At 38.4% G+C, this 24,631-nt stretch overlaps 1 protein-coding gene across 3 annotated transcripts; it reads right to left on the bottom strand.

Moving 5' to 3' along the window:
* Positions 1-3,333: 3,333 nt before the first annotated feature.
* Positions 3,334-23,489, bottom strand: RIOK3 (RIO kinase 3). 3 transcript variants are annotated; one of them, XM_061131064.1, is made up of 14 exons: positions 23,284-23,465; positions 22,780-22,910; positions 17,393-17,508; positions 16,619-16,764; positions 16,419-16,526; positions 16,123-16,232; positions 14,823-14,966; positions 14,038-14,165; positions 9,031-9,228; positions 7,627-7,786; positions 6,198-6,278; positions 6,020-6,109; positions 5,040-5,147; positions 3,334-4,328 (listed from the first exon to the last, which is right to left on the bottom strand). In XM_061131064.1, exons 3-14 carry the CDS (start codon positions 17,455-17,457, stop codon positions 4,221-4,223), a joined length of 1,446 nt encoding a protein of 481 aa, XP_060987047.1. In that variant the 5' UTR covers positions 17,458-17,508; positions 22,780-22,910; positions 23,284-23,465; the 3' UTR covers positions 3,334-4,220. The 3 variants fall into 3 exon arrangements, with proteins under 3 accessions (XP_060987047.1, XP_060987046.1, XP_060987048.1); XM_061131063.1 differs by lacking the exon at positions 22,780-22,910 and having other exon boundaries at positions 23,284-23,489; XM_061131065.1 differs by lacking the exons at positions 22,780-22,910; positions 23,284-23,465 and adding an exon at positions 17,855-18,109.
* Between the last annotated feature and the right edge of the window lie 1,142 nt (positions 23,490-24,631).

The following is a 24,631-nucleotide window of genomic DNA, read 5'->3' on the forward strand; positions in this document are numbered from 1 at the left end:
CTAAAATTAAAAAAAACTGATTATATAAAACAGTGGTGATGATGTAGAGAAACACTGTAGGTGGGAGTGTGACATGGTTAAGTTTGTTTCTAACAAAGCAAAACATGCCTCTGTCATTCAAGGCAGCAACTGTACTCTGTGCAGAAACCTGTATATAAATGTTCATAGTAGCCTTATTCATAACAGCCCAAACCAGAGACAATCATCCAAACGTCTTTCAACAGGTGAACAGTCAAAGTCTTGGCATATTTCACTCCCATATTCCTGTCATTTCATGAATCTGATAACTGGATCTGTTATATCATCAAGTCTTTGATAAAAACATTGAATAAACTGCTTGATAGGAAAGTCCTGAGTCTCCTGAATCAAATTTGATAGTGATTAGCCAGATTTGCTCTGAAGCGAATTTAAAGCTACCACCATGTTGTCTATGCTCTTCCAGTTTATGGGGTGGGGGAGCAGGGGTGACAGAGAGAGCTAACGTCCAAAATCCTATTGTTGCATTTCCCTATTTTAACAGCCTCGCTTAACAATTTTGGTTGGTGTTTTCTTTTAGAAATTCATGCAAGCTCAAGAGGTAACAACATAATTTTAATAATTCTCTGTGTGCAATATACTATCTTATCATATACCTTCTTCCCTCTTTAAAATAATTTCCCAAATATCTTGGATATTTTTTACCTTAGCAAAATTCTTAACTTAGCTGAAGGAGTAGGATGCCCTTCCAACCTCCACCCGCCAAATACACTTTACATTTATCTACCTGGGGTCATGTATTAGTCTGCTCGGGCAACCACAGTAAAGAATCACAGACTGCATGCTTAGAAAACAGAAATTTGTTTTCTCACAGTTCTGGAGGATAGACATCCAAGATTCAAGTGCAGGGTTGACATCTGCTGAGGCCCGTCCTTGGGATACAGACAGCCAATTTCTCCCTGGTCTTCACATGGCCTTTCCTCCGTGTTTGCGTGAACAGAGATCTCTGGTGTAGCTTCCTCTTCTTACAAAGACACCAATCCTGTTGGATTAGGGCGCCTATGACTTCACTTAACATTTACAACTTCTTAAAAGGCTCCGTCTCTAAATACAGTTGTCATAATGGGGGTTAAGGCTTCATATGGATTTAGGGGAGAAAACTAGCGGAACAGACTTTAATTGTTCTGTCCAATATTTATCCTTTTCCAAATTTAATACAACTTGAAGATGAAATAGGAAATTAGTTGTTTTTGTACTTAATAATAATAAATTAACACTTTAAGCAATGGACTCATCTGTTTCTTCCTAATAAACTTCCCAAACCCTTTTAGATGTTTCCCACATTCTTCATAAACTTTGGCTCATCATCTAGCACTTTACCCAGACACTGTTTTTATGGTTTTGCGCCTAACATTCTAATTATATGTTCTTTCCCTCACAGAAGTCAGTAGAGAGAAAAAAAAATTCAGAGCTATAAGTAGTAGCTCACTCATTTATTCTGTAATGAATACCCTACTTCCTCCTCCATCTGCTGTGTTTTTATCTTTCCACTATATTTGGTCTTGACTCCTCGAAGAGCTAGCTATGTTTAGGAGAAAGTTGGAAAGCCAAAAGTCATGCTGTTTCCAAATGTAACCTTTTTAATGTATGAATTGGGAAATAAATATGAAATCAAAGAATAAAAACAAGAGGCTTTGACAGGAATAAACTGGTATCTCCAACTATAAACTTTGAGAAATTAAGTCATTCATAAAATGTATCTTCAAAAATATAGAGGTTTGAAAATACAATCAGATGAGCTTTTCCCTAGCAATTTCTGAAGTGTTGGAAACTGATCAGAAGTTTTCAAAAGGTGCAAACAATCTCTTCTGATGCCCAGGGCCTAAACAAGCAACACTGTACAGCCTCTAATGTATCTTAGGGTCTTTGTCTCCTCTTCCTTAAGGCTTTACCATGATCAACACTTCATCATCAGCTGCCTAGCTTCATCTCACTTTCTGTCCAAAGATTTTTTTTAAAAAGAGAATATAACATTTGCTGAGAGGAAACAATACCCCCACTGCATGCAGTGATTTTTGGAATTCAAGGGGGTATTTACTTCAGCACTTCTGGATTTCTGTAATATTTAAATTTAAATAAGCATGCATGTCTTCGTTTTGTAAGCAGAAAAATGGATTTTTTTTTTTTTGCTGGTCCATAACTTCTGACCAGGAATTCAACCTAGGCAGTGAAAGCAAGGAGTCCTAACCACTCCCAGGGAAGTGGATTGGATTGCCAGGGAAGTCCCTGATTTTTTTTTTTAATAAAAGGAAACTCAGAAAAAATTATCTTGTTGAAATAAAAATTCTCTACACATAATCTTATTTCGATAATTTATCTCACATTCAAACATCTACTTCCATTAAAGTGAGGCAAAAGATCCTTGTTTTCAGATTTTGTTATTTCCCATTTGTATTTGACTATTAGCAAATCAACATTTTCCACTGTATGAAAAATTTACTCTCAGCTCTGCATGAGGGGAAAAACCTATTTGTAATGTGAAATAGGTCATTTAAAAGTGAAATCTAAAGATGGGAAGTTGGGGGATGGGACTGCTTACAATAGCACTGCTGAATTTAAACAGGAGGGGTAATGTAACTCAATGCCAGGACCTATGTTAATATAAGCAACAGGAAGAATACACACAAAGAACCAATTCTAAAATGCTCTCTTCATTTTTAATTTCTTAAAAAGCGTGTTCACAGCACACTCCAAGAATGCCACACAGCAGTAATTTGCTGCTACTGTCAAACAGAGTATGTCAGAAAACAAAACAAAACAAAATTTAATGGTTAATGGTTTTTAAAATTAGTTCTTTGAAATTTCTGTAAAGTCAATAATTCCCAGTCATTTAAATATTTGTTTCATAGTGGTAAACATTTCATGAAATGCAATGAGTAGCCCCAAATCACACTTCTCTGAAACACAATTAAAAGTTATACAACAGGGGAAAAAATAAAAGTTATACAACAGAAACAAAAATAAATATTTTTCTAGAGAGAACGTATTTGGCATTTTAAAATAATCTTAATGGAGAAGCTTTCAAGTGTAACTAATGTTCAGATTTTTACTTTCTACTATCAGACAGAGAGTTTAGGTCTTCAGTGATCTCAATCTGATTCTAGTAATAGGAGGAACGATTCTGTTGTTCTGAATGAGCTTCAGTCTTAAAAGAGTCAATGTATTTCGTCTGCATTAGGAAGTGGCGCCCCAACAGTACTAAAAATTATTAAAAGCGAGATCAGGCAGTTTAAATTAGTTGGTGATTTGGTACCCAACATGTTTTCTATGTACTTTTCATCCTTTGATGATATAATCTTTCTAGGTAGCCTGCTGTATTTCTTTCAAAAACAGTAAGTATACAGCTTGAGTGATGTGTAAACTGAATTTTGTTTCAATGACTTCATTAAAAATGTTAAACATGGTTGAAGATTCTATTCTGTCCTTCCAGATAATTTACATTTTTATTATAAATGCAGAGCGGCTGCACCATGAGTTATATCCTAACCATTTCACCTAAATGTAGAAAAGCTGGAAGTTAAATTTAAAAACTGTGGATAGTTGAGAAGTACTTATTTATCTCTTTCAGAAACTGATGATGCGTTTCCCTTACATATCAGTGTGGAAAAGAATTAATGATGTACCAATAAAAAGCACTTTACTTCTGTCAGCCATTCTGAAACCAAATTTCCATTTACGTCACCTACTAAAGAGAAGAAATTTTCCTTTAGAATCATGGTCACAATCTGGAAAAAGAATTAAGAAGGGCTAATTTTAGGCCGATCAAATATTTGAGGAAAGATGCAACACAAAAGAGGGAGGTGAGAAAAGCCAAGTGTGTTGTAATAAATGTCTCCTTTGTAAACACATCTGTCCCTTCCTTCCATATTTGGAAATGTTAAAAATTCTCATCAAAACATTTTATGCCACAAATCCTGTAAAATCAGGTTGATTTCGGCTACATAACCTGTAGTTGTTAAGAATTATATTACCCTATTCATATCATGAGAGGTAGTGACATTTTATTCTCTCAATGCTGAGCTAAAAATTCCACGTATCTGGTATATGGGTTACAAGGGAAAAAAACCACAGAAGCACCATTGTACAAGCCTCATGTTTTGATATTTCAAGTCACCCATAACTTCATTTGCCATTGGCAGCTGATAATCACCACTGTGTCAACACGAAAGCAGTGGGCATTAGTGCTATTCATCATATGAGACTGGTGGACCTCCATCATCTTTCAAAAATGAAGCAGCTTTCCTTCCATTCTTCTGAACATGATCTTCATTCATTTTCTCCAAAGCTTCTATCTATAAAAGACATACATTGAATCCATTGGTTAAAATGCTACTTCACAGAAATCGTGCTTGAGATTGAACTGGTGTTTTTATTCTCCTGAAATGACATTCCTAATGACACTGGACTTGAATCAGAATTACAATGTGTGACACAGATCACAGTGTGATACATACATTATGTTTTTACTTGATTATGTTATCAGGATTGATGCTTAGTGTCTTTATCAAGCTAGCCACTGGCATCAGATAGGTCTTATGATACAATCTATACAGCTTTCAGGAACAAGAAAAAGGAAATCCCAAAGTTGATTCAGCAACAGCAACATCAAGAAACTGTCCTGAACTAAAGGCTAGATGTACCAACTTCCCGTCACTTCTCTTCTGGCCTTAGACTCCAGCATGGCTTGGCCAAACTCAAGTCACAATGGGGCTTTCTGGAACGGATTCTACAATCATTCTCTGCTTTGGTAGGTTGCTGGGAATAATTAGTTGCTATTTCACATGTCGGTTTTTGTTCAGTTTTGAGAGACCTTCCCTGCAGGAAGGTTTTTTTATGGTTCTGTAGATCCACTGTAAGGATCAAAAACATCTCAAGATAAGAAAAATCTCTAATTAATTTTGTTTCTGAGGGGATGAGAGGATAAACTCAGCTCTGGGTTTCATTACCTACTCCATCAAGCTCCCCACTATCAGCGAGGTGAAAAACAGCCTTACCACACTTACCTCAGCTAAGAAATCAGCTTCATTATCTGCCGAGATGTTTAAGCCTGAAACAGCATTGAAGAGTTCTCGCTCACCAAGGGCTTCCTTTACTCCTCCTTTCTGAAAAAACTAGTAAAGAAATATGAGAAAGTCAGCAGAGGTATTAGCAAGGTTCTCTCAGAAACAGGAAATGGTGTACTTGTAAGACACTGGTGAATTCCCTCCATAATTTTTCAGCTACAGATGTTTCCAACTCAAATATAACTGCACTCAGGTTCTACTTGCTTACCGTCCTCTCACACATTCGGGCTGTCTTCTGGATTTAGTAGTAAGTCGGTCATATTGTACCTTCTATACTTATGAGTGGTATATATAAAATTGCTTGGCATTGCTTTAAGTAGACACAAAATAATCACTAAATTTCATGAATTAAAATTTTCCAGTAAACTCAGACATTATTTCCAAAATGAAGTTGTTCTATCATATTTAGAAAGACCATTCCTATCTGAATCTGTTGCTGACAATTCATTTCCTTTAGAAAATAGTAAACAGATGTGTCTCAACTCTGTGATGACTGAGTTTTACCTTTCCTTGTCTACTCACTCTGCCTCAGAGAAACAGTCTAGACTACACCACTAGGAAGACTCTTTTCTTAGTGTAGCAACAAGGGCAGGAAGCATGCAGGGTGGCTACAGTTCAGCTTCCCTTAAAGCACCGTGCATGGATTACATGTCTACTTGATGGCTTAAATATTTAGAACCAAAATAAAGCTTACTCTCTCGGAAATTTAATTCATTGGCCCAAATGTGAGGCATGCAATCAAATTCTTGCAAAAAATGAAATATGACAAATCAATCTTTGTCTCTTTATCGTGAAAGCAAAGAGGAACTAAACCCTTCCTTTAACTTCTAAGAACAGTGTGTTCTTATTGGTCTTAGGAGTCAGAAAAATGTATCAATCTATTACAGCCCACCCATAAAAAAGATAATTTACATGCCCACCTGTGAGACATTCCTACAGTCACGAAACAAGAACTCCAGGCCATGAGGGTGGGTTGGTTCTACAGACTGACTGACATCGATCAACCAGACCTATTTAAGTACAGAGCACAGTGATTTCTTTACAGTCAGTCATTTACACCAAGTCACTAAGTCTGAACATGAACAAAATGTTCCTCACCTTTCCAGCATGCCAGAGCATGTTGTACTCACTGAGGTCGGCGTGTACGAGCGTACATTCGTTATATAACTGCTGCATCAGCTGTGAGGAGGCAGGACAGACACTTAGGACGTGAGGAATGATTCTAAGTTACCCACAAAACTAAAACATCTATATCAACCAATATTTTCCAGGGTAAAGAACTTATCTGTGCTAGTCAAGGTTGTGCCTTTCTTTTTTACCTCAAGGGACGATAGGATAACAATGAAACAGTGGAAGAGATAAGTATGTGACACTCTACTTCCCTGCCCACGTGACAATAATGAGATCCAGAGACCAAAGGGCAGACCTGGATTCCCATGCTTGTGAGACAGCTGTGGTCACCTAACCAGGGGACCTAGGCTTACCCTTCATAAAAGGGCAAACGTCTCACTGAGAGTTCTAAGGGGTGCACACAACTCCAAAATAAAAAGTACTTCTTGCCAGACATGTGGAAAAGAAACAGTCTTCTAGATTAAGTGGTATTATATATTATATAATTTTATACATATTGTATGACTGGTGGTGATCCCTAGCCTTAGAGAAATCAGCACTAATATTTGCTTCCCAGCTTTAATAGAATCAAATATGAAGTTTATCATTATTTCATCTCTTACCTAGCCACCCCACAGCCAAAAGAAACCAGAAAGGTAGGCTTGATTTTCATTGAATGTTTTCCTATTAAAGGCAGAGAAAACTGGACTCTCTAGCTATATCTTAAAAAATTAATTTGTGTAACATGTTCATATTCACATCAACTGCTCCATGACATGAGAGCTCCACACAGACACTGTGCTAAAAACATGTTTCTCCGATTCAATTAAAAAAAAGAAAGATAATACAAAACAGAGGAATAACAATATCAGGAGCAGTTTCTTGAGCTAGAAGGATCCCAGACTGAATTTGGTTGCTGTCCCAAAACATAAATAGCTTCCTCAAGACTCCTGACATATGCCTTCCAACTCTAATGCCTGCACAGACAGATAAACCACACCTCACCATCTTCTGATCATCACTTTCTTACACTGAGAGCGAATCTGCTTCCTTCTAAGTTCCCAACACTAACGGTATTTCCTTCACTGTTTTAAGAAGGCATACAAACTAACAAGGCACTGTATCTGCTAAATATAGTAACATCAAATTTTATTTAATGAAGTTTTATGAATAATAGCTTCTGGCTTCCATGCCACTAACATTGACCCTTCACTTGCTCCACTGGTCCATGATTTTTGTAAAACTCAAGACACACGCATATTGATAGAAAGGCCACTCTTCAATATTAACATTCCTTCACAAACTTCAGTTTGTCCCCGTTATAACATCTTAAAATAGTACTGTGAGGAATTTTTTTTAGTTTAGAAGAAGTATTTTTAAAAATTGGTATCTGAATGCTCTGTACAGCACAACTTACATGAAGAGTTTGATAGTAGGCGTCTTTCATTTCTTCACTGCTGAGCTTTACTTCTTTCAATTTAGGGGCTGGAACTTGATCATGGCCAATAAAAGACATAACTAAAATGTGTTTCTTGAGTAGTACAACTGTTGGACAAGGAATTCCAGCTCTCTGCATCCTATACAGAAAGAAAGGATCAAGAAGGTAAAGATCAGTAGGAGAGAATATTTCATTTATTCAACAAATATCTAACGAGGTCCTGCAATGAGCTGGCACTGTGCCCCACTCTGGGGAATGCTGGAATGCAAAGGCAGTATGACACAGCCTCTGCCCTCACAGAGCCTGTGGCCTGGTGTAAACAACAGATGAGTGAGGAGATGATGACAGCGCAATGTGGTACGGGCACTGGCAGAGATGTGGGTAGGCGGCATCCAGGAAGAAGTGGGCAGACAGAAACCAGCCAGGTTCAAACTATGGGGAGGTGTGGCGTGGAAGCTGCTGTGAGATGCAGAGGCATCAAGGTGCACCATCCACGTGGGGGTGTGTGTGTGTGGTTGTGTGTGTGTGGGGGTGTAAATCAACACAGTTGGATCGTGAGTGGGAGCAAGGACAAGTGGGCCGAGCCCACACAGAACGGCTGGCTCCGTGTCACAAAACAGCTTTGAACTTTACACTAAAGACCACGGGAACTGCGGAAAAACGTTAAGGCAGTGATGAGGTCTTAGTTAATACAGGAAAGAGCTTGTAGGGCAGAAAAGCCCCTTGGGAAATTATCCTAATTAGAAGTCCTACTAAATAGAAGACTGGCAACTAATAAATATGGATAATTATGTTTGAAAGCAAATAACTTTAGGAAAAGCAAACTAAAATTAAAAGCTTTTAATAGTTCAAATACAGGAAGGTTTGTGAATAAGAAAGATTATTACTCAATTTCTTGGTTGACAAAAAATTTCCTTCATAAATTCTGTTTAGAGAATTGGGCAACAAGTCTAAAGATTAAAGCAAAATGCAATCTGACTGGTAAAACCCTGCCCTCACCAAATTAACAAATATTAGATGGGATAAACCATTCCTGAACAAAAAAGGAAATTATTATTTATAATATGCCTAACTGGAAGCTGGAAAAGATAGCATTTAGATATATGACAAAATATCTTTAGTAGAAAATGACTTAATTTCCCTCAAACTTTACTGAGGAAAAGAAAAAACAAAATGGATTTTTCACCATATGAGTATGAATTCAGGTTATATGCATGGAAATACTTTCTTATAGAAGCCCTCCTTAAATACGAGAATTTCAAGGCCTTTCATGCTTTCTACAAATGAATTTAAAAGAAAGCATGGGTGTTTTTGCCAGGCTGGTAGACTTAATACAAAGAGGTGATCACCCAAGATGACTTCCAGCACAATGATTTTCTTTACCTTGTAAGATTGTGCATTTCTTTTTCTGCCCACATGCGGATGATCTTACGCGGATTTAGTTTACTGAAGCGATCTTTAAACCTGAAATCATCTTTAATATATTTGTCACGATTCTTAAACTCATTAAGGGTTGTTTTAAATACCTTGATGGCACATTCTGTAGGTATAACTTTACTATCTTCCTTTCCATCCTCCATGCTAAGTGGAAGAAACAAACATTAAGTCAGTGTAAGCTGCCAGGTAAAAAACAATTTCAAAATAAAAGATTTTATGACATGAAAGTAAATCTATCTTCTCTGAGAATGGAAGCCTAGGGGTGTTTTGCTTTTTTTTAAGCCTCCACGTTTTAGGTCTTAAGAAAACCCTAGCTTTTAGCTTTTTTAATAAGACACACTTTCAAATAAATTGTCAACGGTTTTCAACAACCCATAATATAATCCTCATTTAACGACTATGGAATTAAACTTGAACAGTGAAGACCTATACACTTGCCCAAAGTTTATTCAAATTTCCTTAATGAATTTTTTTTTCCTTTTTTTTTTTTTTCATATACTTTAAAATAGGCTGCAGTCTGCCTGGAGTCCCTCTCCCTTCCCACAGCCAACCCCACAGCACAGACTGTCCACTCTCACTTTCCAAACACACACCAGCAGTCTCATATTCTTCATCTTCATCACCTATTAGTCTGACTAAAGTCATCTCTCAACTATCGCCACAACTTTCTAACTGATCTGTTTCTTCTCTTGCCTGACTAGAATTCATTTCCCACACAGCAATCTGAGTAATCTTTTGAAAATGAGATTCGAATCTGAGCTTTGGTTCCCACTGCACTGAAAAAACAGACTCCTTACTCTGGCTTACAGAGCGTTGCCTGATCCACCCTTTGCTTCTCCAGCCTTCTGGCTCCTCCTCACACACTACACTCCAGGGACACTGTCTTTCTTAATCTCCCACAGATACCAAGCTTACACCTGTCTGAAGGCATTAGCACTAGCTGTTCTTTAGTCTGGAATAGTCTTCCTTCTGATATGTGATACTGAATCCAGGTGTGTCATTCTAATCCAGGCTTAAATGTCACTTCATCAGAGGTTTCCTAGTCCTACTGATAAAGCAGTCACCCAGTCACTATGACATCACCCTGTTTTATCTATTTGCATGGCACTTATTTGATAATCTTGGGAGGGGTTTAGAGGGAGGGGTGGGAAGGAAGTGGAGTCTATGAAAGCATGGACTTCCCTTTTACCAGTCATTGCTATAGCCCCAGTACACAGAAGATGCCTGGAACATGGTAGCTGCATAAATACTTGGTGAATGAACGAACCAGTTTTCAGAGAGAATAGAGATTCTCTCCAAGCAAGAAATGATAATTTAAAGATGTTATAGACATCTCTGGATTTTGAGATAAGTTCTCTGTCACTGAAATAATTTAACCATAGGTAGATGAGGCCCTATCAAAAATACCACTGAGGAGATTCCTCACTTGGAAGGTCTCTAGGATAGAATCTAATTTACATAATTCATCTTGTCATTCTCCTACTAAAAAAAACTTCCATGTTTCTCAGTAAATTACACAACCCTCTGCCAAGCTCTTACGGTCCTCCTTACCAATTTCTGGTTGGCTTACACAATTTTATATCTTATTACCTCTAAATATGTAACTTCTAATTTTCTCACTGTCTAATCTCATTGTCTAAATTTCAATCCTCCCATTTTCAGCACTCCCGCCTCCACTTTTTTTTTTAAAGAATTAAACTTTACAAATAAAGGTGAAATTTCCTTTGATTACCACCTATGGTAGTTAGTTTCATTCCCCACTTCAACTCTTGAGAGACAATCACGATCATGAATAGTACTTTTCTAATCTTTTAAAAAAGATACATACATATGTATTAAAAAAAACCAACGTATGTGTGTTACATTCTGTATAACTTTTACCAGTTCTTACTGTAATGTCCTCCTCTTGAATATACCATAAGCTCTTTGAGAGAAGAAAATATGTTATACACACTTATTTCCTGAAAAAATCTAGCACATGTTACTATTCAAATAACTGTTGATTACTTGGTCAATCTGAGCATGACAGAACCCAGAAGAGCTCAGTGGCAGGCAGGACCTAAAAGGGTCCCCAAGATCCCAGTCCCTGGTATACACGCCTGTATAAGCCCCTCCCTTGAGTAGATCACACTATAGCAAAAGTGATAGTACAGTCATTGCCAGGATTATCTTCCATCCTCTAAGACTCAGTCTTAGTAGACCCAAGGCAGAGTTTCCTGATTATTCTGAAGATGCAATCTGCTCTACAAAAGGGCTTCATGACTAGGACTTACAGGGGCCTCTAGGAGCTGAGAGCAGTCCCTGGCTGGCAGGCAACCAGAAGGTGGAGAAGACCTCTGTCCTACAGTCACAAGGAACTGAACTGCGCCTAAGGAAGAGGACCTCACGCTCCAGAAAGGAACACAGCCCAGCTGACATGCAAGACTGCAGCCCTGGGAGACCCTGAGCAGAGACCCCCAGCTAAGCCGTGCCTGCCCGAACTTCCGATCAACAGGAACCATAAGATAATACATAGGTGGTGTTTTAAGTTGCTATATCTGTGGTAATTTGTTATGTAGCAGAAGAAACTAACTTATACTTTAAAATATATTTATTCTCAGCTGTTGAAAACCAAATGCTCTCTAGCTTTACTAACTTACAAATGCCAAAGTAATACCAATTACTATTGGTATACCAATATTATACCAATATAATACCAATTCCACCATAAGGAAAGGGAGCTCACTTGTTCTGTCAAAGGATCATTAAGATGAACAGAAAACGGACAAAGAATAAACAAGGCAAATGATAAGAAAAGAAACCCAAGTGGCTAATACATGTGAAAAAAAAAAATACAACCTAATCATAACTGAATAAATGTACACCAAAACACTAAAAAGGTACTTTCCATCTTTTACACTGAGAAAAAAATATTAAGTTTGATAAGACTAGGCACTGATGAGAATGAGGGAAACAGGTTCATACTGCTTACTGGTGGTGGCATAAACTGGTTAACTATCTCACTGGGCAATTTGGCAACACCTACTGACATTCAGAATTATGCAACCTGCAGATCTAACTAGCTCATAGGGAAAAGTGTATTTGCCCCACTATTAAAAAATAAACAAATTTAAGATTTCTGGCCTTTGGTGTGACACATAAGAAGAAAAAGTTTTAAAAAAATTTTAATGAATAACAGAAATCAAGAAACATTGGTTGCTATAATAGCCAGCTCAGCGGTCCAAACAGTGAGCAAAATCTGGTATTCTCCCTTCAGTAAGGCCTTCCACTGTTTAACAGCAAGGGGAAAAATGCATGTAGTCTTTGCCCCAGCAATTCCAAGTGTTAGGAATTAGGCTTAAGGATTTATTTGCAAAAGCACACCAAAGGTTATGTACAAAGATAGTCCTGTATATTCGTAGAGTGGAATGTTCTACTATAAAAATGGTATGATATAAACCAATAAAATAGAAGGACCTGAGATATATTAATTGAAAAAAAAGATGCTGAATGCAGCATATAAACAAAAATAAGAAATACATGCCTGAAAACTTCTAGAAGACTAGACTAAAAACTATTAATAGTGGTAACCTCTAGAGGAAAAACCTATGGGGCCACAGCTGCTAAGATGAAGGCTACTTTAATTTTAATCCTTTTTGTACAGTTCAATTTCTACTATGAGGAACTTTTCATTTTAAAATAATTTGTACCATTAAGTTATGTTTGCCTGATCTCAGGGAACCCTCAGTTGAAATTTGGAAAGAGAGCAACAGAGCTTAGAGTTAAAAAAAAAAAAAGGTTTATTAAGATTAATTTTTACCAGGTATAATCAAATATGATCTCAATTTCCCCCACTAAAATCCTATGAAGGGAGGGTCAGTTTTCAAATAAGTTTAGTAGACTTCTCCAGATCACATTGCTTAAAAAATGTTGAGTCATTTTAAAAAAAAAAAAAGAAAAAAATGTTGAGTCATTTTAACCTAACATTCATTTTTATCCCTTTCATTTTGGAACTTAGTGTAATTCAATACATGATTATATGTGTATGTCTCATCCAGAAAGGGAAAAAAGTTAAGTAAGAAAACCAAAGACAAGTACTTGAGCAGTAATTGTCTGAATCCCTTTAAGTATATAATAAATACCTTCTAAAGCTAAAAATAACCAGAATAATCTGTAATCTATTTTAACATTTTTGTTTATAAACACTGCTAACATAAAGGATTAGCTGAGCTAGTAAGCCTTGCTGAACTAGTAAGACTTCAAAGCTAAGTAACCAGATGACATCATATTCCTGGTTTGCACATTCTCTCAACAGGCTCCACGTTTAAAATGTTTTCTCTTCTTCATGCCATCCTTTACTCGACTAAGCTCTCATAACAAAAGTAAAGTGGGTAAGATCTTAAACGACAAAAAAGCTTTAAAGACATTTCTTTAAATAATGCAAGCATCATTAAAACGGGGAGGAATCAATAAGTGATCTAAGTATAACCCTCCCAACTTGGTATCAGAGTCCCATAGAGAAAATAAAAGTTTTGAATCAAACTCAGGTTCAAATTTTGCTATGCCACTACAGCTGCCTGTATGATATAGAACAATTAACAATATATGAAAAATAGTACGTTCATAGAAAAAAGACTGGAGGAGTCTACACAAAATTATTACTGGTTCTCTCTTGATGGTAGAATTGGGATGACTATTTTTGTTTTGTTTTTGGCCACACGGCGAGGCTTGCAGGAACTCAGTCCCCCAGATCAGGGACTGAACCTAGGCCAGTGAAAGTATTGAATCCTAACCACTAGACCACTAGTGAACTCTTGTGGAACCTAACCACTAGACCCTTGATTGTGTTTTTCTTTTTATGTCCCTACATTGCTGAGACTTCCTAAAATAACACTTTAAACTTTGATTTATGTATATTCAGAACAAGGGACTAAGCTTTGGTTTATATCACGGTATTGTTTTCTGCTCATTTACCTCCCTCCATACGCATGAAAGACAACAGATTCCTTTCCTGTACTAATACAGCCAGTGATTGTCTCCAACATTCCAGAGTTGACCATTTTATACATAAGTAAACGTGTCTTAGGATCAACTGCTTTTTCCTGCAAAAGATAAAGTGCTGTAAGTGAAAATGACTGGTAATCACAAAACATTTTCTGAGCCATTTCTAATATCTAACATTCAAAATATACACTTTTTAAAACTTTTATTGTTCATTTACTTAGACGTATATATAACAGGCTCTTAAAAGAGGACTGTTAAGATACCACCCATTCCTATAACTCTACTGTCTCTGAAAGTGAATATCTAAAAGAACTACTAAAAATCAGACTAGCTTAGTCAAAGTTTTATCTCCAAACTTTAAATAGCTCTCCTGATGTACCTACCATTAGTTTGTTTTTCTAAAAGTTTAAAAATTATTCTCAAGATACTAGACACTAACTTGATTAATGTAAAACATTACAAACTATTACATTATTATAAATACGTCATGACAGAAAACAATTTCTCATACGTAATGGAAGCAATATAGTCTAAATTAATTATGACCACTGAAAGGCTAGTCTTGAGTAACTGATTAATAACCATTACATGAAATTTGAAAGTCAAATGGCAAAGCTACTTGGGTTTTATTCACATCTTTGATTTGAAAAGTCAGTCTCATGAAAAAATATCAAACATGAACTTTTGTTTTGTTTTTTCCTCCAAATGTGAAGTTTTCCAATATCAATCTTTCCATTAAACGTAAGAATACTTACTGCAGTAGAATGCTCCTTTTTCTCATGGAGACGGGCACTTCGACGTTCTTCTGAGTAGGCATGTTGTTTTAAAGCATTGAAAACATGGTTTGATAGTTTTAAGTCCATTCCAATTCCATCTCCTACCTGAAACCCAGGTGCAAACTGTGAAAATGAAAAAGAAAAATCAGCATCTGAATACTTTAACATGGGACAGGAAAAAACAGTTTTACTTGGATTAGGTTATCTACTCAATAGATGATTACGCTACGAAAGCAGAATCCACAGACATTACAGAGGAAAAACCAAAATAACTCACCAGTGAGTGCAACAGAAAGGGAAACAAGGCTTTTTAAAGAAATTTCATCCCAAAGGAAGGGAGGATTTATTTTATGCATAGAAAACATCCAAACACATCTAAAAACTAAGGTATTTTAGCATATGCTCTGAACTTTGCTTTTATATCAAAGGATACATTATATTTTGAAATCACACCAAGTCTTACCAAAAAAAAAAAACCCCAATTTCACAGTCAATTATTTTTGAAGAGTGGGGTAAAATAGCAAGCTATGCCCACACTACTGAAGCCACATGTGGATATTTAAATTATTAAAATAAAATTAAAAATTCAGTTCCTCAGTTGTACCAAATTTCAAGTACTCAGTTGTCAAATATGGCTACCATATTAGATAGCACTGGTACACACAGCATGTAGTATTATCAAAAAAAATTCTATTGGACAGAGTTGTTCTAGAGTCAGATCTAGATTATTTCTAGAATTTAATAATATGTTTACTTAACAAGTATTTTTGTTCTGAAGTCTAAATGTCTTATATTTACCACGATATTTATGGAGGAGGAAAAAAATGCCATTTTTTTCTAGTTTTCAAAAATCACATTTTGTTTCTGATTTTGCAGGGGTAGGCACAAGATAAAAAATTCAAAAATTATAATAGGGTATATAGTAGGAAGTATTTCCACCTCCCACTGTTATCCTCCAATCACAATATCCTAGGGTATTTCATGGAAAACTAAGATACTGAAAAATGTTACTTTCATAAGAACAGTTTCTTATTTTTAGAATCAATGTAAACCAAACTAGCTTTCTTAACATTGTTGGAAAATTTTATTCTGAGGTACAATATATTCTCATCAGTGGCTGAGTTTCCATGGTGTTGCTGTACTGTCTTCTAAAGTATCTCTAGAAAGGATGAAGAATATTTTTAGAAACTTATAGTGTATTTAGAATCCTATGTTTTTAACTTATCCTAATAAAACTTTAGGATATTTATGATTCAGAGGAATCCTTTCTGTAACTTACATTTTCCATTCTGGCTGTGTTCTTCCTCCCACATACTACTTCATCGTGTTTGGTGGTGATGTCTTTTCCTTTTCCAATAAAACCCTTTTTGGGAGTAGGAACTGGTTTTGCTAAAGGTGATTAAGACAAGTCAAGTATGTAAAAATAGCAGAGACTAAATTGCTGCATTCATTACTGTCTGAAAAAGATATCTGAATCTAATAGTAAATTACCAAATGAGAGCCAAAGATGAATATAGAATACTTAGTCCTCCTGTCTCCCCATTCTATGCCCCCAGAAGGTCAAAGCCCTGATACCTGGTCTGTAGGGGTCATCACGAGTGTCCTGCCAGTCAACCTCATCTTCAGAGCTATCACTGTCTTCATAAGGATGCACTTTTCGATAATTTTCAAACGAAATGGAAACTTAAAAGGCAAAAACAGTTGAAGATTTATTTAGGGCCCATTACAAGCATTTCCTACCACCCACTGGGATTGTCACAATAAGGTCATAGTACCTTTGCTATCTCCATTGAATTTTTTTTCTTCACGCCTAAGCTGGGCATCATATTCTCTGTCAAACTCCATCTGTAGCATCTGAGCAAGCATTAGGTCGCTGGAAGTATCAATGTTTTCTCCAGTAATAAATGGTCCTTCAGCAACACTATTCAAAATAAGGCAATACAGACTAATATAATGTGCTGGTGTAAATAGATGCTACCAATTATGGGTGAGATGTGCCTTTTCAGTGTTAACACTGTATTGAAGAAACAATGGAAGAACTTTACCAAACCCTTCACCCTCTCTTGCCCAGCTGCCCTCAGACCAACAGCAGGCACCTGTGAGAGCACCAAACAGGATTAAGGGAGCTTTAGCAAACAGAAAGCTAAAGGGCCTATCGTAAGAACAAGAAGACCCCAAATTCATTTGTTTTGTGTTCTGATCAGAGGGGAGATGACGTATATATGGAAAGATAAACTACAAACATCTTAATGAAAACTGTTAATCAATCTATTTGATTATTATTTGTTAATCTATTTGATAACAGAGTTCAATTGCTGCAGTAACTAAAACCCAGAGAAACTGAGCGGTTTGTCCAAGATAATACTGAAAACTAGTCACAAAATTGGAACCAAAACCCACGTATCAGCGAACTCCCAAAATGGCGCTCCTTCTATTGCACTGCTTTTCTAAATCTCTGACTCATTTGTTATGACAATCACTAATCAAATCCTGAGACTTGGCTATGGTCAGTTGCTAGATCAAATAGATTCTTTGTGACTTTTACTTACGCAACTTCAGGAAAAGCGGCAGCTTCTTCTTCTAACTGCAATTCTTTAGCCAACTGCTCACTCATTACATCAGACAAAGAACAAGATATTGTATTTTGAGGGGTGGCCCATGGACACTATTTAAAAAAAAAAAAAGGCAATTCAAAATAATGAAATTAGAGTGACTTCCAAACTTGGAAATAAGGTTATCTTTTGAGAATTAGATGAGTTAAATAAACTCAAAAGGAATGTTTAGTTTTTTGCAGAAATCATCTTGAAGGTAGAAATAGCTCCTAGCTCAAATCTAATCAAAGATACACCTAGACTATGACAGCCAAGAGCACCTTCCAGCCTGCTTGGTGGGAATATCCTTATAGCGGAGGGGAGCACAGGCTACGCCAGCATCACCTGACTAGCCGCTGAGTTCATATGATGCCCCTTGTTCTGATATCATGCTCACCAAGCAACTTACACTTTGCTCACCTTCCACTTATAATTTGGCTTCCTGGGTAGATTCTCTTACAGGAACAGGCTATACCAACTACCACAATTCAAAGCCCACTTAGAAATTATACTTTCTTCTAATTTAAGCAGTAAGTCTTCAACAAGTAAAAAGTGTACGGCAGCCCCTGTCGAGATATCCTGGGATACGCTAGAACATCAACAACAAAAAAAAACCCAGCAGTTACAAACAATGAACCCTATACTTCTGAACTTTAGAAGTTGAGAGATGGATTCTTGAAACAATATTACTAGAGCAAAGTAGTATTCTGTGAGACTCTTCAAGAACAACTGGCGGGTCAGCCCTCCTCAATGGCATCACCATCTCAGCCCTCCTGCAATGTGTATAAACCACAGGTTTATTTCACAATTCCTAATTTTTGAGGGGAGAAGCTTCACTGAGCAGCAGCAAATGACTCCACCTGACAGTCCAGTGATTAAGACCATTAATACGAATAAGAGGTCTAAGTATCTCCTGAGTTTGCCCTCTATCCCCTTTCCGAGGAGTCATCGCTGGGTTACTCACCTTAAGAGCCTCCTAACTCTGCCTTCTGTTTGCTTCCACTCGCCACACCACAACACAATGGGTTTTCTAAAATGTAGATTTGACTGGCTCAGTTTCCTTACTAAAGTTCTTTTATTGCTTTAATGTTTCCCACTGCCTTCAAGATAAAGTCCAAACTCATTTCTTAACCACTACCACTCCTGAAAGTCTAATTTAGAATAGCATGTGATGCTAAGTGTTTTAGCCAGAGCCCGGCACAGGGCTCCAGACCTAAAGAGGCATTTACTTCTTTACTAAACAGGCGTCAAAAGGAAACCTGGGGATATGTCACGGAACTGCCACGGTGTCCCTAGGCTGGAGAGGTCTGATTTCTTTCTACACCGCTCCTAGGTTAAAGTCCTCCTCTCCACCGTGCTGTCAAGCCCCTCTGCCCACCCACTTCTCAGGCTTCTAGTCTCCAGCTAGCAGTCAACCAATTCTCCTAAGATGTTAGAACATCTGTGGACAATCTCCCAAAGAGAGGTAAATGATGAAAGGCTGTCACTGTATTACTTTGGAGGCAGAAATTTACCGACTTCCAAGACAGACTGAATGGGAAAGGGAAACATGCAGAGACCGAGAGCACCAACAAGACACCAGGCCTGCTCAGTCCTGCTGACCGTGCTCCTGGGAGCCTGAGGCTCTAGAGCCGGACTTCTCTCTACCCCTGCTGGCCAGCTCAGCTGGGCCACCTCACATTGAGGTGACTTCCTTGGGTGGGGTAAATATGTAAAGATTTCTGAAAGTCTGCCAACTTCCATACTTTGAAATCACATCTTCAAACCAGTAGCCCAAAATCCCTCCTTAAAACGTTTTGGGCTGTGAGGGACAACTGCCAGGCATGGTAGCCCTCAACAAGCTCAAGTGGTCCACCATCCCGAGGGGGGGCTTAGAAAAGGCCCTCGGGCCCCTCCTCCAAATGGGCACCATTGTGTGAATGGAGGGGAATCTTCTTTTGTCATATTGCAATTCTTCAGGAAGTCGCAGGCTCCCTCTGTCAAATGTTTAAGGAGATAAGAGTAAAAGGCCTTTGTTCTACCCAAGCAATCCAACATCATTTCCCACCACTGCTTTCAACAAATTATAAACTGACCAGGGCATCAAGATCTGATGGGACTCCAACCACTTCCAGTTAGTTATTCTGCTTTAAGTGACATCTACCAAGCCCATCATTAGCTCCCTGACTCCTGTTCGCTGAGGACCCCGGACCTACCCTGTTCTCCTCTCCTGGGAAACTGTAACCACTGAACGCAGCAACGTGGGGTTTTCACAGTTACCATCCTCCCACACCTGGCTGGCTGCAGATGGGAGGGAAATCATTCCCCCTTCCTTCTACTCTTCAAGATGCATCACAAGCTGCCCATCCCGCTTTTTGTTTCTTTTTAAAGATTTTACTGCACACAACTATGGGGAAAGAATCAACTTAAAAACAAGAAACTAAAAAAAAAACAGCAAACACGAAGGAGGTACATAATAACAAAAATTCTGTCCTCAACTTGAAGTCAGTCAAGAGAACTATAACTCACAAAGTCCCTTTTCTGCTCATGCAGCTGGAAGACATAATCTAGGCAAAATATTTAAGTGGGTAATTTTACTTCTCAAAACAAGGATTTCTGCAAAATGTGATCTGAGCCTATACAACAACACTACTTTTTTTTTTTTTTTTTTAACTTTCAATTTTAGAGTATTTTTAGAGTTAACAACAACAAAAAAATCACAAAGACTGTAGAGTCACCAGATTCCCTATACCCAGCATCCCTGTGTAGATACTGTACTTATGTCACAATTAATGAGCTCAATCATTAATTAAAGCCCATACTTCATTCAGATTTCCTTAGCTTCCCCCTAATATCTCTGTTCTGTTCCAGAATACCATCCAAGATACCACATAACATTTAGTCATCATGTCACCTTAGGCTCCTCTTGGCTGTGAGTTTCTCAGACTTTCCTTATTTTTGGTGACCTTAACAGGTCTGAGGAGTACCACTAACCCACTTGTTACAGCTCTTTCCAACAGAGCTACACACTTCCTCACTTTTGACTACAGTATGTCCATTCTCCCTTCTTGGAACAGTCCCTAAAATTCATTGCTCATAACAGCAGCTTGGCATTTTGTAACTGAGGACCCCAAGTCCCTTTCGGGGTGTCTAAGATGGGCATGAGTTTGAGTAAACTCCGGGAGTTTGTGATGGACAGGAAGGCCTGGCATGCTGCGATTCATGGGGTCGCAGAGAGTCGGACACGACTGAGCGACTGAACTGAAGAGGTCAAAATTATTTTCATAATAGTTCTAAAAAAGTTTCACTCTCATTCTCTCAAGAGTGTAGAGTTTTCCAGAGTCTATATCAGATGTGACGGCAGCACTCTGGGGGCTACTAGAATGAGTGCCTGTGTACTGCGTTCTCCAAAAATTTCGAAGGTGGTGGGTTTAGAATATAAATGTGAATTTTAAACTACTATATATAGGATGGACAAACACAGCACAGGGGACTATAGTCAATATCCTGTGATAAACCATAATGGAAAAAAACATAAAAAAGAATTCATGTGTATGTATAACTGAATCATTTTGCTGTACAACAGAAACTAAACATAACACTGTCAATCAACTATACTTCGGTAACATTTTTTAACGTGCATTTTAAAAGATGAACTCAGTTTGTTCTCAGTGTGTCTACCGTGCTCTTATTACCCATCTGCAGTTATGCCTGCTAAAATCTATGTATTTGTAAGCATATACTTCGACTGATACATACTGCAATGGACTGAAGAAAAACGAGCTATGAAAATCCAGCTGTCTTCTACCAAGTTACTACATGAAAGAGATTTGCAAAAACACAAAATACTACTCCACTAATTTTTCATTTTGGAAAACAGCTTTTTTTGTAAAACACAAAAATATTATTTATATAAACTTCATGATTTATATCACTTAATAAAGTTTTTCAATATCTCAGTTTCAATTTCTGATATGACAAACAGCAATAGATATAACCAATATAAACAAAAGTTCTTGGAGTTCTCAATGGTTTTTAAGAGTATAAAGAAGTCCTGATGGAAAAGTTTTGAGAATCATTAGCCTTTAACATTCTTTCCATTTTCCAAGGTTTTCCTCAAATCTCCACTTACTCCACACAGGTTTCTATAATCACTTCCATCTTCCAAGAGGTTAAAGAAGGAAATGATACTTGCAGTGTGATACTTGCAGTGTATTTCTATTGTTTCCCCCATGAAAATGCTGTCTTCTCAACAGAACATCAGTACACCCCAAGATGACCTCTTATTGCAAGATGAAAATGAAATTTTATAGTTCTGATGATGCACACTTAAATGAAAATATGACTGATGTCAAATATTTTATTATTGAATTAGTTTTGGAAGTGAAGTTTGTTCTGAGCTTAGGTATTCTGAGCAAAGTTTGTCTCATCTGACATTTTTACAAGCTTACCTGGAGAAATTTAACATGTATAGTATATATTTATTAGTGTCTTTCTAATGACTTGTTCTTTTACATCTACTGATCTTGATCTTGTAAACAAAGCTTTGACAAGAAAAAAAATAAACAATATAACAGACAGATGTAACCACATTTGCCAATTAAATATCCTAGATTCTCCTTATGGTTGTATGAGAACTTTTATAAAAATTTCCTTTACAGTACTTAATAGCTCATATTTCCCCCACTTTCTGTTAAGACCTGGTATGAAGATCTAATAAGATTAATGAATGACCCTTTAAATGGAACAATGTTCTGTGTCAACATGTAAAGAAGTCGGTGAAATGGGTAAAGGTGGTCAAAATATAGAAACTTCCAGTTAACAAAATAAATAAGGCATGAGCTGTACTATACAGAATGATAGAGTTAATAATGCTGTATTGTGTATGTGAAACTTGCTAACAGAGTAAATCTTAAAAGTTCTCATCTCAAGAAACAAAATGTAATCCTGAATGCTAGACTTACTGCGGTGAGCATTTTGCAATATATACATGTATCAAGTCATTATACTGTACATCTTAAATTAACATGTTGTTAAATGTCCATTTTATTTAAAAAAATGAACAATTAGGAAGCTAAAAAAGTTAGATTCCTTCACAACCTTAATTTGAGGAACACAAAATCTCAATTGACCCATTTCTGCTTTCAAGAAAACCCTCCATAAAGCGGCAAAAGAATCTTTTCATCCTTCTGATGAAAGTATCATGAAAAGCAGCAGCCCGAAATAAAAAACCAAACGTTAAATGAGCATTTTAATTGGCCATTACAGGAAAAAGCATAAACGTTAAAACCCAAACATAACCATCTTACAGTTTGTAAACACTTGAGTATTAGCCTGGAGGGGAGGAAGGGTGCGCCTGGACTTACCTCCTAAACTTACTACTTCAAAAACAACAAACTGCCCAAGTAGGATGACCACACTTGACAAGTTAAGGTAACAGCTTCTTCAACCACCTTTCTGTCCGGCTTTCGGTGAGTAATTGGGCTGACTCATTTCGCTGGAGAAAAACAAGTTCGTGCTTGCCTTCCCTCAAACGTCAGCATCTCTAAGCAAGTCCCACCCAAATACACGCTGCTGCTGCTGCTAAGTCGCTTCAGTCGTGCTACGGGGGTTCAAAAACCAAGGCGCACAACTAGACGGAGACTCCGAACCGGGGTGGCCTTTGGTATCCTGTGCCTCTTCCCTGCCTCTCTCTCCCCGACACCCGCAGCCCCGCCGCCCATCCTCCCTTTCCCAGGCGGTTGGTATTCAGCCCAAAACTTCCTAAGTCGCCTGGGAAGCCGCTTCGGCGCCTGCCATCCTCTGCGGGTCCTCCAAGAGGACCAGTCAAGGAGGCTACGGCAGGTGCGTCAACCCCGACTGCCACTCACCTTGCTGGGTCCCCAGGCCGCTGCTGGCCCGGGCTCGGGGGATGCCACTCTGACCAGATCCATGTAGGGGAAAAAGTCAGCGACGAGAACAGAGCAGAGAGGGAAGCAGCTCCGCCGAGGAGGCAGGCGGCGGGGCCGGGACGGCAAGGTGCTGGTGCCGGAGCTCAGGTGACAGATGGCGGCGGCGGCAGCCGCGTCCGGAACTAGACCGCTTCTCTTCCGCCTTTTACGCCGGTACGCTCGCTTCCGATTGGCCGCCTACCGGGGCTCCGCGTTAGGTCACCTTTCTCCGCCTCAGAGGACCGCACTTCCGGTCGCTGCCCTGGCCGGAGGCTGGTGGTCACTGTCGCTTTTTCCTGGCAGGGCAGCTGCCGGGTGTGGCTTCCTCTGGCCAGGCTCTACGCTGACCCTGAACCACCTCTTTGGCTGCGCGAGAGGGCAGCTGTATCAAGTTAAACGGAATCAGAGTGCGTGGACTGTAAATAAACAAGCAGACCAGACTCTCTGTTCATTCATTATTTCCCCGGCTGAATTCTAAACTGGGATGAGATGGGAGACTGAAAATGGCAGGTTTAGAGAAGGGAGATCGAAGGAAACGGTCGGGTTTTGTTTTTATTACAGCTGTCGGTAGGAGGCGGGGCGAGGAGTGTGAAATTTTGTAAACTGTGTTATATAAAATGGAGCAAAAATAGGACTGCGTAATAAAACGTTTTGATTCAGCTTTTCGTAACGTGACCGGAAAAATCCGGAATAGGTAAATCTGTGAAGACAAATCAAACTGGTGGTTGCCAGGGAACAGGGTTGGGAGGAGGCAAACGAGGAGTGATTGGTTAATGGGTAAAGGGTTTTCTTTTGGGTGATGAAGCGGTTTTGGAACTTGTTGATAGTTGGACAGTATTGTGAATCTGTTCAATGCCACTGAATTTTACACTTTGAAAGGGTTACACTTTACCTCAGAGAAAGAGTGTGTGAATGAACCATTTAAGTGTTTTAGGGGTAAAGCAGATACTGGCTATTCTCAGATCAGAGGAAACCACAGTGAAACCTTGGTGAAGACGAGGTCAGGCAGCTTAAGGGAGCAGAGTAAAATGCCAGGATGTTAGATGGGTGATCCACGTGGACCTTGAAATTACCCAGCAAGACTGCAGGGCTTGGGGTGGAATGGAAGAGTGTGAGTAGGTGCTGGTCTTCAGAAAATGTGCAGATTGTAACCCAGAAAGGTCGGTAGATGTTCTGCTCCGGAATCTTAGAGACAGGCAGAGATGTCAGAGGGATAGCCTTATAGCAGGAGTCACATTTTAGTAGCTGCGCTGGACAAAGCAAGGCGTGCCAGCTGGCTCCCCTGCCT

Source organism: Dama dama, chromosome 27 (assembly GCF_033118175.1).
Source record: "Dama dama isolate Ldn47 chromosome 27, ASM3311817v1, whole genome shotgun sequence".
Taxonomy (NCBI): Eukaryota; Metazoa; Chordata; class Mammalia; order Artiodactyla; family Cervidae; genus Dama; species Dama dama.

Bases quoted from the DNA above. Each gene is read 5' to 3' on its own strand.
- RIOK3 (XM_061131063.1), bottom strand. From the start codon at position 23,346: ATGGATCTGGTCAGAGTGGCATCCCCCGAGCCCGGGCCAGCAGCGGCC. The intron at 16,233-16,418 runs GTATCAGGGCTT...AATCACCTTTAG, and splicing joins TGATGACCCCTACAGACCAG to CAAAACCAGTTCCTACTCCC. The intron at 6,279-7,626 runs GTAAGTTGTGCT...GCCTCCTCACAG, and splicing joins CCTACTATCAAACTCTTCAT to CTGATGCAGCAGTTATATAA.